This window comes from Pollicipes pollicipes, unplaced genomic scaffold, assembly GCF_011947565.3.
Source record: "Pollicipes pollicipes isolate AB1234 unplaced genomic scaffold, Ppol_2.1 Scaffold_4881;HRSCAF=5763_pilon_pilon_pilon, whole genome shotgun sequence".
Taxonomy (NCBI): Eukaryota; Metazoa; Arthropoda; class Thecostraca; order Pollicipedomorpha; family Pollicipedidae; genus Pollicipes; species Pollicipes pollicipes.
In genome coordinates, this window is record NW_023596576.1 from 40,692,460 (window position 1) to 40,705,945 (window position 13,486).

At 65.6% G+C, this 13,486-nt stretch overlaps 1 protein-coding gene across 1 annotated transcript in view; it reads left to right on the top strand.

Annotated features, from left to right (window-relative positions):
• LOC119100381 (protein polybromo-1) overlaps positions 1-13,486 on the top strand; it is a 28,600-nt gene that overhangs the window by 11,898 nt on the left and 3,216 nt on the right. Inside the window, exons 9-27 of the mRNA XM_037223481.1 lie at positions 705-964; positions 1,860-2,017; positions 2,589-2,701; positions 2,930-3,094; positions 3,450-3,569; positions 5,280-5,447; positions 5,811-5,962; positions 6,305-6,416; positions 6,692-6,859; positions 7,167-7,259; positions 7,592-7,704; positions 8,254-8,436; positions 9,316-9,448; positions 10,029-10,146; positions 10,581-10,861; positions 11,391-11,546; positions 12,129-12,289; positions 12,814-12,986; positions 13,192-13,430. Of these exons, the coding sequence (XP_037079376.1) occupies positions 705-964; positions 1,860-2,017; positions 2,589-2,701; positions 2,930-3,094; positions 3,450-3,569; positions 5,280-5,447; positions 5,811-5,962; positions 6,305-6,416; positions 6,692-6,859; positions 7,167-7,259; positions 7,592-7,704; positions 8,254-8,436; positions 9,316-9,448; positions 10,029-10,146; positions 10,581-10,861; positions 11,391-11,546; positions 12,129-12,289; positions 12,814-12,986; positions 13,192-13,430 (3,066 nt within the window). The remainder of the gene's footprint in view (positions 1-704; positions 965-1,859; positions 2,018-2,588; positions 2,702-2,929; positions 3,095-3,449; positions 3,570-5,279; positions 5,448-5,810; positions 5,963-6,304; positions 6,417-6,691; positions 6,860-7,166; positions 7,260-7,591; positions 7,705-8,253; positions 8,437-9,315; positions 9,449-10,028; positions 10,147-10,580; positions 10,862-11,390; positions 11,547-12,128; positions 12,290-12,813; positions 12,987-13,191; positions 13,431-13,486) is intronic.

The following is a 13,486-nucleotide window of genomic DNA, read 5'->3' on the forward strand; positions in this document are numbered from 1 at the left end:
CGCGCTGCGGCCCGGCGCGCCGTCCCGCCTGTAATGCTCCGTCCTCCGCCCCTCAGCGAGGGCCTGAGCGGCCGGAGCGCGGCCCCAGCACCTCACAAAACACACCCAATTTGCTGCCGGAGTCTTCGCGGCCTCCCTCTGCTGTGAGCTCATGACGCGACCCGGGCCACTCCCCGGCGGGGACCCCGTGGACGGGACGGCCCCGTAAACCGGCGCCGTCTGCGGACGTGCCGAGGACAGGGACACCAGCTCTCGGGGTCACTGCACTCTCCCTGGGTGGGCGGTTTGTTTGTTTTAGTTTTGTTTGTGTGCTTTTGTAAAGCGTGCGCATGCTTCATACTTCGGTGCCACTTTCTGGCCCTTCGAGCGCTGAACCCCTGCTGTTAGCTACCACTTGTCTCGTTTGGTTTCTGCCGACGCTCGTCTTGTGCATTTTTACTGCTGAGTGCTTTGCATGTGATGTAGGTGAATTATTTCATGCATATGATGTACGCAGTTTTATTTGTGAGCAAATGATACGAACTACGAATATTGCGTTGCGTAGCAATATGCACCAAATAGAGATGTCTCCGCACGCACAGGCATTTCCAAAACGAGCCCCAGTGTGCTCAACCATCAGCCATCTGCAGGGGCTCCTGACCGTCACCCCGGGCCCCTCCCTCGGGTCACGTCACCGCCCTCACCATCCGCCGTCCGGCCCGCAGAAGCTGCCACAGTACTACGAGGTCATCAAGCAGCCGATGGACCTGAAGACGGTGGCGCAGCGCATCCAGGGCTCCGAATACACGTCGCTGCACGAGCTGGAGACGGACCTGCAGCTGGTGTTCAAGAACGCATGCACGTTCAACGAGCCGGGCAGCCAGATCTATAAGGACGCCAAGGTGCTGCGGCGGCTGGCGCAGAGCCGGCGCGCCGAGATCGAGCACGCCCGGCTGACGGCCGCCAAGTCCAGCGAGCGCATCAGGTGAGCAGCCGGCCGAGCTGTGGTCGGACGACCGGGCCGGGGCAGCCGGACAGACAGCCCGGGCAGGGGAACAGACGGCCGAGCGGGGGCAGGGGAACAGACGGCCGAGCGGGGGCAGGGGAACAGGCAACCGGGCCGGGGCAGGGGAACAGACGGCCGGGCCGGAGCAGGGGAACAGACGGCCGGGCCGGGGCAGGGGAACAGACGGCCGGGCCGGGGCAGGGGAACAGACGGCTGGGCCGGGGCAGGTGAATATACGGCCGAGCTGAGGCAGGGGAACAGACGACCGGGCAGGGGAACAGACAGCCGGGCCGGGACAGGGAAACAAGCGGCTAGGCCGGGGCGGGGCAACAGACAGCCCGGGCAGGCGAACAGACGGCCGGGCCGGGGCAGGGGAACAGATGGCCGGGCCGGGGCAGGGGAACAGATGGCCGAGGCTGGCGAACAGACGGCCAGGCCGGGGTAGGTGAACAGACGGCTGGGCCGGGGCAGGCGAACAGACAGCCGGGGCAGGCGAACAAACGGCCGGAGCGGGGCAGGGGAGCAGACGGCCGGGGCAGGGGAACAGACGGCCGAGCTGGGACAGGGTAACAGACGGCCGAGCCGGGAGAGGCGAACAGACGGCCGGGACGGGGCAGGCGAACAGACGGCGAGTGCTTTTGGTGAGGGGGTGGGGGCGGAATGACAGGACGTGTTCCGCCGGGAGACGCGGCGAGCGTGCGTCCTGAGGCGGACTGGCGACGTGTCCCGACGGGAGGCGAGCGAGCTGTCGCTGGCCGAGAGACTCACCGCCGACGCGGGGTATGCCTGCGGTCTGCGGCGGATCGTGACCCGGCGGCGGCGGCGGCCGCGAGCCGCGGCGCGCCGCGGTGTGTGATGCCGCGACTCGCCGCAGGTCGAAGCGGATCGGCGGCACGGCCTGTCTGTCGGCTGAGCTGGCGCAGCTGGAGTACGAGGCCGACGAGGAGCGAAGCAGCAGCGACAGCAACATGAGCGAGGACAACCCGCTCTGGCAGCTGTTCGACGCCGTCCGCAGCTACACCACGCAGGCTGGTCAGTGGTCCCGCGCGCCACACACGCACACCCACAACTACCTATCCACACCGCAGGCGCCGCTCACTGATGGCCAGCACAGCACACAGCCGGGGCGGAGTTCATCACGTGGTGACCGCCGCGTGGTCCTGTATGCTGGACGCTGCTCGCCTGTGGCTCTGTTCCGTGCTGTTGGGTGGAGCTGTTCTGGCCGCCGCTGCTGTTGGGTGATGCTGTTCTGGCCGCCGCTGCTGTTGGGTGGCGCTGTTCTGGACGCCACTGCTGTTTGGCGCTGTTCTGGACGGTCCATGTGACTGCTGTTTGGCGCTGTTCTGGACGGTTCAGGTGGCTGCTGTTTGGCGCTGTTCTGGACGGCCCATGTGGTTGCTGTTTGGCGCTGTTCTGGACGGTTCATGTGGCTGCTGTTTGACGTTGTTCTGGACGGTCCATGTGGTTGCTGTTTGGCGCTGTTCTGGACGGTCCATGTGGTTGCTGTTTGGCGCTGTTCTGGACGGTCCATGTGACTGCTGTCTGGCGCTGTTCTGGACGGTCCAGTGACTGCCGTGTGGTGACCGGCTGACGTCCGCTCCAGGCTACCTGCTGAGCGAGCCGTTCCAGACGCTGCCCTCGCGACGCCTCTATCCGGATTACTATGACGAAATCAAGAACCCAATCGCGCTCCGGCAGATCAAGAGGAAGATGAAGGTGAGGGGCTGCCTTCTCAGCTGCTGTGGACGCTGCGATCAGAGCGTTTGACCAAGAATACTTTTGCTCAAACACTCTGCTACTGCTGATACTTTTTCGTCACAAAACGGAACACTTGGTGCTGCTGAGTTTTAAACCAGCAGCTGTTGTTTTGTATGTGAATGTGTGGCACGCTGTTTGTATCCTTGTGTGCGGTTTTTTGTAACGGCGGCGCTGATCTGCCGGCAGGACGGATTGTATGCTGGCATTCAGGACATGGAGGACGACATGAACGTCATGTTCGACAACGCGAAGCAGTACAACCCGCCCGACTCGAAGCTGTACAAGGACGCGCTCCGGCTGCAGAAGCTGCTGCAGAAAAAGGTGGCCGAAATGGCGGCGGACTTTGACGAGGTGGGCGGCCGCCGGTGCTCCTGGGAGACGGTCTGTGCGATGGTGCAGTGCTCGTCATGGCAGCGTGGTTCAGCGGTGACGAATACTGTTGTTCGCGCAGTTCTCGACGTGCACGAGCCCAGTCGGCGTTCATCTGAGACGCTGCGCCCGGGAGAAGTCCTCGGTCGATCGATTTCTTGTAGTCCATCGAGTGTTAAGTTTGAAGACAGTCACACTCAATCACTTGCCATCACTGAATGCTGGCCATTCAGCTGTACTGGTCGCCGCCAGCCGGGCGGTCACTGTATGAGCGGCCCTCTCGCCCACTAACGACCGCGGCCCAGTGGCCCCTAACGTGCGCGTGCGTCGGCGGCAGGGCGACGAGGACAACTCGGAGGAGGACTCACAGCCGCTGCCGCCGGTGCGGCCCGTGCGCCGCGACCACCCGGTCAAGAACCGCTGCAAGATCCTCTACCGCACCATCCGCGACTACGTGGTCAGTGCGCCGCCGCGGACGCCGCTGCCGCCGTCGGCTCGAGGCAGCGCCTGCTGGCGGAGACGCTTTCTGCTTGAGCGGGGGCGGCTGGGGCGCTGTCGTGTCCCGTGACGTGTCCACAGGCCCCGGCGCCAGAGAGACGCCGTGATCAGCGCTCGAGGTGACGTGGCGGTACAGCTGCGTCGTTCCACCCGCTCTGACGCACCTGGCTGGCGCAGCGGCGCGGATCGTGTGCGCCACCGGCGCTGCCGCGTGTGTACAGGGCACTGGAGGGCCCCGAATCCCTCCTGTGCACTGTGTGCTCTATTCGTGACACGCGCCGAGGTTTTCCAACGTCAAACTCGGGCTGTTTTGGGTGACGTCGGCTCGCTGCATCTGCCGCGCGTTCGACTGACTGCCACCCAGCGGCAGACTCGTACCGCGCCGCCCCCGCGTGGGACGGTTGCCCTTGGCGGCCGTTCGCGCCCCTTCGTGCTAGCATTCGTGAGTGTTAAAAATCGCTGTCTCAAGAACTGAAACTCATTGATTTTGCCTCTGCGTGTGGATGGATCTTTCTGTGTGCTGCGTTTCTTGTTTCCTGACCGAGTAGGCTCAGAACAACCACCACTTGGATGGGCCTTCAGTAAAATCGATATCAATGTAACTATGCCGGTGGCTAGGCGCGCCGTTTCCGGCCGCGCGGCCGTGGTGTGACCTGTGCTCGCGGCGCGGCCGTGGTGTGGGCTGGGCTCGCGGCGCGGCCGTGGTGTAGGCTAGGCTCGCGGCGCGGCCGTGGTATGGGCTGGGCTCGTGGCGCGGCCGTGGTGTGGGCTGGGCTCGTGGCGCGGCCGTGGCATGGGCTGAGCTCGTGGCGCGGCCGTGGCATGGGCTGGGCTTGCGGCGCGGCCGTGGTGTGGGCTGGGCTCGTGGCGCGGCCGGGTGTGACCTGTGCTCGCCGGCGCGGCCGTGGTGTGGCTGAGCTCGTGGCGCGGCCGTGGCATGGGCTGGGCTCGTGGCGCGGCCGTGGTGTGGGCTGGGCTCGTGGCGCGGCCGTGGTGTGGGCTGGGCTCGTGGCGCGGCCGTGGTGTGGGCTGGGCTCGTGGCGGCGGCCGTGGTGTGGCTGGGCTCGCGGCGCGGCCGTGGTATGGCCGGGCTCGTGGCGCGGCCGTGGTGTGGGCCTGGGCTCGTGGCGCGGCCCGTGGTGTGGGCTGGGCTCGTGGCGCGGCCGTGTGTGGGGCTGGGCTCGTGGCGCGGCCGTGGTTGGGCTGGGCTCGTGGCGCGGGCCGTGGTGTGGGCTGGCTCGTGGCGCGGCCGTGGTGTGGGCTGGGCTCGTGGCGCGCCGTGTGTGTGGGCTGGGCTCGCGGCGCGGCCGTGGTATGGGCCGGGCTCGTGGCGCGGCCGTGGTGTGGCCTGGGCTCGTGGCGCGGCCGTGGTGTGGGCTGGGCTCGTGGCGCGGCCGTGGTGTGGGCTGGGCTCGCGGCGCGGCCGTGGTGTGGGCCGGGCTCGTGGCGCGGCCGTGGTGTGGGCTGGGCTCGTGGCGCGCCGTATTGTGACCTGGGGTCACGGCGCGGCGTAGTGTGGCCTGGGGACTGACGGCGCGGCGATGTTGTGGCCCGGGCTCACGGCGCGGCGTGGTTTCCTTGGCTCACGGCGCGGCGTGGCGTGGCCTGGGGGCTCGCGGCGCGGCCGTGCTCTGGACCGGGCTGACGGCGCGGCACGGCGTGGCCGCAGAACGACGAGATGCGCCAGCTGAGCGCCGTGTTCATGGAGCTGCCGAGCCGCAAGCTGTACCCGGACTACTACGAGATCATCGACAGCCCCATCGACCTGGCGCGCATCGAGTCCAAGATCCGCTCCGACCAGTACGACACCGAGATCGAGATCCTGCAGGACTTCAAGGTGGGCGCGCGGCGCTGGCCGGGCCCGGCCAGCCGCCGGCGTAAGAGCCAGTGTGCTGCTCCGGCTGCGTCAGTGTGCAGGGCGGTTGGGCGGAAGGGCAGGGTCTTCGGTGTCAACGAACGACTGCGTTGCTGCCTTTGTGTCTGGTCAGTCGTTGACTTGGTGGTCTAGTCTCGGTGAGGCTCGACAGTAAGTATTTCTCAGGACACAGTCTGTCCTGTCGGTGTGCCGACTATGATATTCATCATTCGCACTCATTGGTCCTCAGCCGATCTACCGTTACGGTAGTCACACCATGTGAAAATGGAGCGCATGCGGGGTTTGGAGACAGTGTGCACTATGCTAACCCATTGGTGCCGGCAGCTCATGTTCAACAACTGCCGTCAATACAACGAGGAGGGCTCGGTGATCTACGACGACGCCAACGTGCTGGAGCGGGTGCTGATGTCGAAGGTGCGCGAGCTGGGCCCGCTGCCGGCGCACGAGGGCGTCCGCAACAAGCCGCGCGTGCTCAGGTAAGGGCCGTCCTCGGTGCGCCGCCGCGGCGCGTCCACCAGCGGGCATGCCCCGCTCGAGAGCTGCTCGGCTGCCGTGATCCCACACTGTCGTCGTCGTATCAGCGGCGCTCGGCGTGTGGCGTGATGGCTCTGGACGGTGTTCGCGGTGGGACGGGTTCTGTCGTGCTGCGGAGTGGTGACGGGCGTGTAACGGGCGGCCGGTGCTGACGGTGGTTTGGTGCTGCGCGAGCACGCTCTCAGGTGCTGTGGTGGGCTGGTGTGTGGAGGTGACACGCTGGTGAATAGTGTCTGATCGCTGCTCAATGCTGGACGCTGACCGCTGGCGCCCGTGCCGTGCAGCCGCGCCCAGCTCCTGGAGAAGATGTGGACGCTGTTCAACACCATCCGGGACCACACTGACGCCACCGGCCGCCAGCTGTCGCTCATATTCGCCCGGCTGCCCTCCAAGCTGGTGAGCGTTCTCCCTCGCCGTCCCCAGCCTGCCGCCGCCGGGATGCAGGGCCGAGCGGCATCGGTATGCCCGCCACGGCCGCCATGTGTGGTCGTATTCCCCTGTGTGCTCAGACTGTCCAGCTGTGGTTCGCCCCCTGCCACCTGTATTTGCTGGCGCGTCTTGAGTGACGTGATGCCATTGGCGTGCATCGAGAGCGCTGGCCGCTGGCCTGACCTGACCTGGAGTCGCTGACCTGACCTGAGACCGCTGACCTGACCGTGTTGACCCATCAGGAGTACCCGGACTACTTCGAGGTGATCAAGCACCCGATCCACCTGGACCGGATCGCCCAGAAGCTCAAGACGGGCACGTACAACACCATGGACGAGATCATGGCCGACCTGGTGCTCATGTTCGACAACGCCTGCAAGTACAACGAGCCCGACTCCCAGGTGTACAAGGTCAGCGGGGCTCGGGGAGGCGCCGGGCCGCAGTTGCCGACGTCGTCGGCGGTGCGGGACACGGAAACAGCACAACAATGGCTGCGTACGTGTATCAGCGTATCCGCGTGGTTGTCACGCGCGGGGACGACGTGTTTAGGACTGTTCGACCAGTCTCACCAGAGGGGCTACGAGCATGTTAGCGTGTGTGGGCGGTGGGAACTGGTGTGGACGTTGAGTGTGTGCCGGTGCCGTTGGCTGTTGCCGGCGCCGGCCGGTGGGGCTGAACCACAGCTGTAGGCTGATCACGCCGCCGTGCGTGCCGCAGGACGCGCTGAACCTACACCGGCTGGCGCTGCAGACCAAGCTACAGCTGACCGAGGACGCCGAGGAGGTGCCCGACGTCAAGACACTCATCCAGGTATGGATTGTGTTGCGGCTGTGCTCCGGCTGTGTTCCGGCCGTGCGGTTTCTGTCGGGCTGTCGGATCTCTTCAGGCTCGCGCCCGCCGGTCAGGCTGACCTGTGGCCTCTGCCGGCCACCGCCCCCGGGCTCACCCTCGCCGGTCAGGCTGACCTGTAACCTCTGCCGGCCACCGCCCCCGGGGTCACCTCCGCCGGTCAAGCTGACCTATGGCCTCTGTCGGCCACCGCCCCCGAGCTCACCCCCGCCGGTTAGGGCTGATCTATACCCCCGGGCTCGCTCCCATCGATCTTCTGACCTGACCTGACCCCACCCCGTCACCGCCCGCAGGAGCTGCTAACATCGCTGTTCATCGCCACGTACAATCATCAGGACGCCGACGGCCGCTGCTACTCCGACTCGCTAGCAGAGCTGCCCGAGCACGACGAGGTGGAGGGTCAGAGGTACGGGTCAGGCGGCAGCGCCCTGATCGGGAACAGCTGGAGAGGGGCGGCGCTCGCTGGTCCTGGCCCAACTGCCTCTGGAACAACTTCCGGCTCCGCCTGCCATGGAGGCGCAAAAGCCGTGCATATTAGTGCTCCATTCCATTCTATTCCTACTCACGCATCTGGGTGGCGTGAGAGAACCACAGCTTTATGGTGGAACGCATGGATTCCATGTGTCTGCGTGTATCACATCACGCATCACGCGTCGTCATACGTGCTCGGTTGCGCACTGCCACCGTCCACCGGGTCTGGCCCCCGGACGTGTCATCTGCCGGTCGGCCGGGTTCTCTCTGCACTGTCAGTGCTGCCGTGTGCTAGGGACGCTGCCTTTGCCGACAGCTGTGTTTCGCGGACACCCCGCTGTGTGCTGGGGGCGCTCACTCCCTCCTGTGCTGACGATGGTGTAGTGCTGACATCTAGCCTTGTTTTCGGCCCTTCGCGGTTAGCCATGTTCACATGGCGTCGGTCGTGCTGTCCGACCGCTGAGTCCGCCGCCCGTGCCGCCAGCCGTGTGCGCGGCATCTCGCTGGAGATCATCAAGCGTCGGCTGGACCGCGGCCTGTACACGCGGCTGGACGCCTTCCAAGAGGACATGTTCGCCGTGCTGGAGCGCGCGCGCCGCCTCAGCAAGCCCGACTCGCAGACGTTCGAAGACGCCGTCGAGATGCAGATGTTCTTCATATCGTACCGGTGAGCGGCGGCCGCAGCTGGCTGGTGGCGCTGGCGGTCGACTGTGCAGGAGCCGGGAGGCTCCTCTCACGCCAGAATGGTGCGGATTGTCCGGAGAGTTGAGTGCGGATGTACGTCGCACACGGTCGTGCACTGTTTGCATCAGCTTGTTGCCGGAACTGAGCGCCCGGGCGCTTCCGTCGGTCGTTTCCACAGCTCTGTCGCATCGCTGCCCGCCGTCGCCCCGGGCCGGGCTGTCGCGACCGCCGGCTGATGAGTCCCTTCGCCTGCGGCCGGGCGACCCCGGGACCCGGCCGGGCGGTCCTCGTGGCCTGGCCGTGTGGCCCCATTGATCCGCCCGGGCGGCCCCCATGACCTGACCCGTGACCGTCGGCTGTGTGGCTCCATGACCGGGCCGGGCGGCCCCGTGACCTGACCCGTGACCGTCGGCTGTGTGGCTCCATGACCGGGCCGGGCGGCCCCATGACCTGATCTGTGGCCGTCGGCTGTGCGGCTCCATGACCGGGCCGGGCGGCCTCGTGACCTGGCCCGTGACCCTCCACTGCGTGGCTCCATGACCGGGCCGTGCGGCCCCGTGACCTGGCCCGTGACCCTTCGCTGCGTGGCTCGATGACCGGGCCGGGCGGCCCCGTGACCTGGCCCATGACTGTCGGCTGTGCGGCTCCATGACCGGGCCGGGCGGCCTCGTGACCTGGCCCGTGACCCTCCGCTGCGTGGCTCCATGACCGGGCCGGGCGGCCCCGTGACCTGGCCCGTGACCCTCCGCCGCGTGGCTCCATGACCGGGCCGGGCGGCCCCGTGACCTGACCCGTGGCCGTCGGCTGTGTGGCTCCATGACCGGCCGGGCGACCCCGTGACCTGACCCGTGGCCGCCGGCAGGGACGAGCTGTGTCGGAGCGGCACTCTGCTCTCGTCGCCGGCGCTGCAGTACTCGCAGGACGATCTGAAGGCCCAGGTGGCCCAGCTCAAGCCGGAGGTCAAGCAGGAGGAGGAGGAGAGCCAGGAGGCCAAGGTGAGACGCACCCGTGCCCGCGGCGCTTTCGGCAGGCCTGGGTCACCCGGCGCTCTAGGCCTTCTGCGGCGCATGCTGGAGGTCTCTGTCCCAAAATGTGGCGGTCTTTTGTGAAGGAGCATTGCGCACATCGTCATGTACCCTTTCATTAAGGATCAGCGGCTGTGGTGGTCACCCCAACACGCAAGGGCGACGCCGCAGCGGAGATTGGAACCGGGGTCCACGCGGGAGAGCCGGCGGTCCTGACCACTCGGCTATCATGTCCTCGTCTCGAGAGCAGATGCGACCTGCTGTGGCGTCCCCGCCAGCGCTGCTAGGTGCTGCCTGGCGGCCGGGTCGGCGCTGGGCTTACGGCTGCTGCCGTTTTTCGTGAACCCGGCGACCCAATGACGGCTGACCGTCCCCGCGTCCTGATGGTGGCTGACCGTTCCCTCCGCCCCCGCCTGTGCCCTGATAGTGGCTGACCGTCCCACGCGTTCCGTTCCTGTGCCCCGATGGTGGCTGACCGTTCCCTGCCCGCCCCGTGCGCGTGCCTTGTGGCTGACTGTGCCCCCCCCCCCCCCCCGCCTGTGCGTCGCAGCCGACGCCCAGCGGCCTGGGTGACTCGATGAGCTTCAACCAGATCCAATACCGGACCGGCGAGTTCGTCTACGTCGAGCCCAAAGACAAGGGCGTGGAGCGACACATCGTCAACATCGGTACGAACGGAAGGCGGCCGCTCCCCGAACACGGGCCGGGTCCCGTGCTCGTCCCTCCGGCGGAAGGGAAAAACTCCATCGCCGTGTTAGCCATTGCGGCAAATAGTTTACCGCTTCTGATGGCAGCGATGTATGGCATTTTGGCGGCTGTGAGATGGGATCTCGACAGACAGCTAAAATTAGAAGTTTCAGAAGATCGTCAGTAGTTCCGTGTCTACCTCGTTTTCAGTGTCTGTGTGCGGGATCACATCAGGATTAAGCCACAGCTCATATTCTGCGGTTTGATTTATCAGGGACCAACAGCCTACACCTGCCTTTATCACACCGCCTAAACCAGGCAGCTATCGCTGCACCGCACGCTGACCGATAGTGGCAGCTTCGACCGGAGCGGAGCGGCCTGACCTGACCTCCGCCCTGACCTCCAACCCCCGCAGAGCGTCTGTGGACCAACAACGAGGGCCAGCAGATGATGTACGGCTGCTGGTTCTTCCGGCCCGAAGAGACGTTCCACCTGCCGACGCGCAAGTTCCTGGAGAAGGAGGTGTTCAAGTCGGACCAGCACATCGGCTGTCCGCTGAGCCAGATCGTCGGCAAGTGCTCGGTGATGTCGGTCAAGGACTACTTCCGCATGCAGCCCGAGGGCTACGCCGAGCACGACGTGTTCGTGTGCGAGTCGCGCTACTCCAGCCGCGCCCGCTCCTTCAAGAAGATCAAGGTGGGTGGCGCGGCGCCTAGGCGCGGAACTGAGCGGGGGCCGTCTCGCTGGCGGCGAGGAGTGCGGAAATGCTGGTGACGTGGGTGGAGCGATAGATCATGGGGTGTTCGTGGGAGATTGTGATGGAATGTCAACTTTGCCCCTGTGAGAAACACTGCAGTTCACATGACATCCTGAAGATCACATCCCACGGGATTCCCCGTCTTCGCCTTTGATGTGTCTGATGCTGACCGGGTGCTGCCGCCGCTGAGATGCTAACTGGGTGCCGCCGCCGCTGAGATGCTGACTGGGTGCTGCCGCCGCTGAGATGCTGACTGGGTGCCGCCGCCGTTGAGATGCTGACTGGGTGCTGCCACCGCGGAGATGCTAACTGGGTGCCGCCGCCGCTGAGATGCTGACTGAGTGCTGCCGCCGCTGAGATGCTGACTGGGTGCCGCCGCCGTTGAGGTGCTGACGGGTGCCGCCGCTGCTGAGATGCTGACTGGGTGCTGCCGCCGCTGAGATGTTGACTGGGTGCCGCCGCCGCCAGCTGTTCCCGTTCGCCTCGCCGGACCGGCTGACGGAGCGCGAGCAGCCACTCGAGCCGCGCCGCGTCATGTCCGTGTTCCGGAAGCGCGTCGAGAAGCACAAGGAGGAGCTGGCCGAGCTGGAGGAGTGCGAGAAGGTCCGCAGCCGCGACCTGCCGGTACGTATGTCAGAGAAGAACCTGTCGACACGCATAAGGTCAGAAGGTCCGCAGCCGCGACCTGCCGGTACGTATGCCAGTAAAGGACCTGTCGGTACGCATAAGGTCAGAACGTCCACAGCCGCGACCTGCCGGTACGTATGTCAGAGAGGGACCTGTCGACACGCATAAGGTCAGAAGGTCCGCAGCCGCGCCCTGCCGGACATATCAGACCAGAGCAGAGGACTGCTGATGGGTGGCGGGTCAGGAGCTGCGACTCGAGCCGTCGCAGTGCCAGTACCGGGAGGGGTGGGGTTTATGCCAGAGCGGTGTGGATCGACGCAGAACGCATTGGCGGTGGTGCGAAGGGCCGCGGTCCTCAGTACCACCACTGGGAGCGCCTTGACATGAGCTGATGACGTCGGGCGGCCGAGCTGCTGCGGCCTCGCCCGGTCCGTCGTGAGGCCGTGACTCGTCACCACGCCGGGGAGCGGTGTCTCGCCGGGCTCTGTCCCCCGTCGGCCGGTGCGCCGCCGGCCCCGACGTGGGAGCGGGCCGGCTGGCTGGAGAGGGGCCGCCGCTGACCGCCGGGTCCGCCCCCAGAACGTCGAGCTCGACAATCGGACGGCGATGGACGGCAACACGTACTACGAGCAGCTCACCTGCGGCCCGTTCGTGCTCAAGACCGGCGACTGTGTGTACGTCAAGTCGGAGCACAGCAAACAGGTCATCGCTCAGGTGGACACCATGTGGACCACGCCAGAGTAAGTGCACTCAGCTGGGCCGGGAGCAGGGGCCAAGCGTGGTGAGGGTGCAAAGGTGCTTTGTTCTTGGATGACCCTCTCCTAACTTGGTGAAGCCGATTGAGTGATGTGTTCGTGGCTTCTTAGCTGTTTTCTTATTTTCCTAGGAGTGTGTGAGCATAAGCTCTCTTCCACGTTCTTGCGACCTATTTACGCTGGAGTATCACCAATGGTACTCTATGCCAGGCCCTGATAGCTACATCTGGAACCTATTTACGCTGGAGTATCACCAATGGTACTCTACGCCAGGCCCTGATGTCTTCATCTGGAGACGGCCGTGGCTAACAATGCCATTGCATATCTTTCGGCCGATGCCGTATGTGTGTACGGGGAGGGGAGGAGCTCGACAGCAGGCCAGATGGTCTTAAGGCTGGTGTCGCAGGCCCAGATGTTCCGTAGCGGCTGGCACCGGTACATTTGCTGCTCCGTAGCTGCCTCTGCCCGGTCGGACCCCTGACCCGACCCCCGGCCCTGCATGATCGCAGCGGCGCTCAGTACTTCCACGGACCGACGTACATGACTGCGGCCGAGATCGCCACCTCGGTGCAGCAGATGTTCTACAAGCAGGAGGTGTTTGTCTCGCTGCTGGAGGACACGCACTCGATGGCGTTCGTCACCGGCAAGTGCTGCGTGCTCGACTACAACGACTACTGCTCACGTAAGCTGCCACGCCCTGTGTCGGTGTAAGTGCGCCGTCGCTGTGACGTGTGCTAGACTTTCGAATCGTTGTTAGACCGAGTGAAGTCGCACGCGAGCGGTGAACGGTCCGATGCATGACGTTGGCTTGAAGCGACGTGGACAACCTGACCTGGTGACCTAGTGACCTGGTGACCTGGTGACCTGGTGACCTGGTGACCCGGCAGGCCGTCCCACCGAGATCCCCGAGTCGGACGTGTACATCTGTGAGAACCTGTTCGACGAGTCGAAGCGGCAGATCGTGCCACGCGGCGGCGAGCTGAAGCGCTACACGCACGCGGATGCGGTGCTGGCCGACGAGGTGTACCACTTCCGGCGGCTGCTGGTGCTGCGCAAGCAGCAGCTCGCCGCCATCCAGCAGGAGGCCAAGGAGCGCATCAAGTCCCTCTTCGCCGAAGCCGTTGGGGTATGGAGACGGAGACGGAGACGGAAACGGAAACGGAAACGGAAACGGAAACGGAA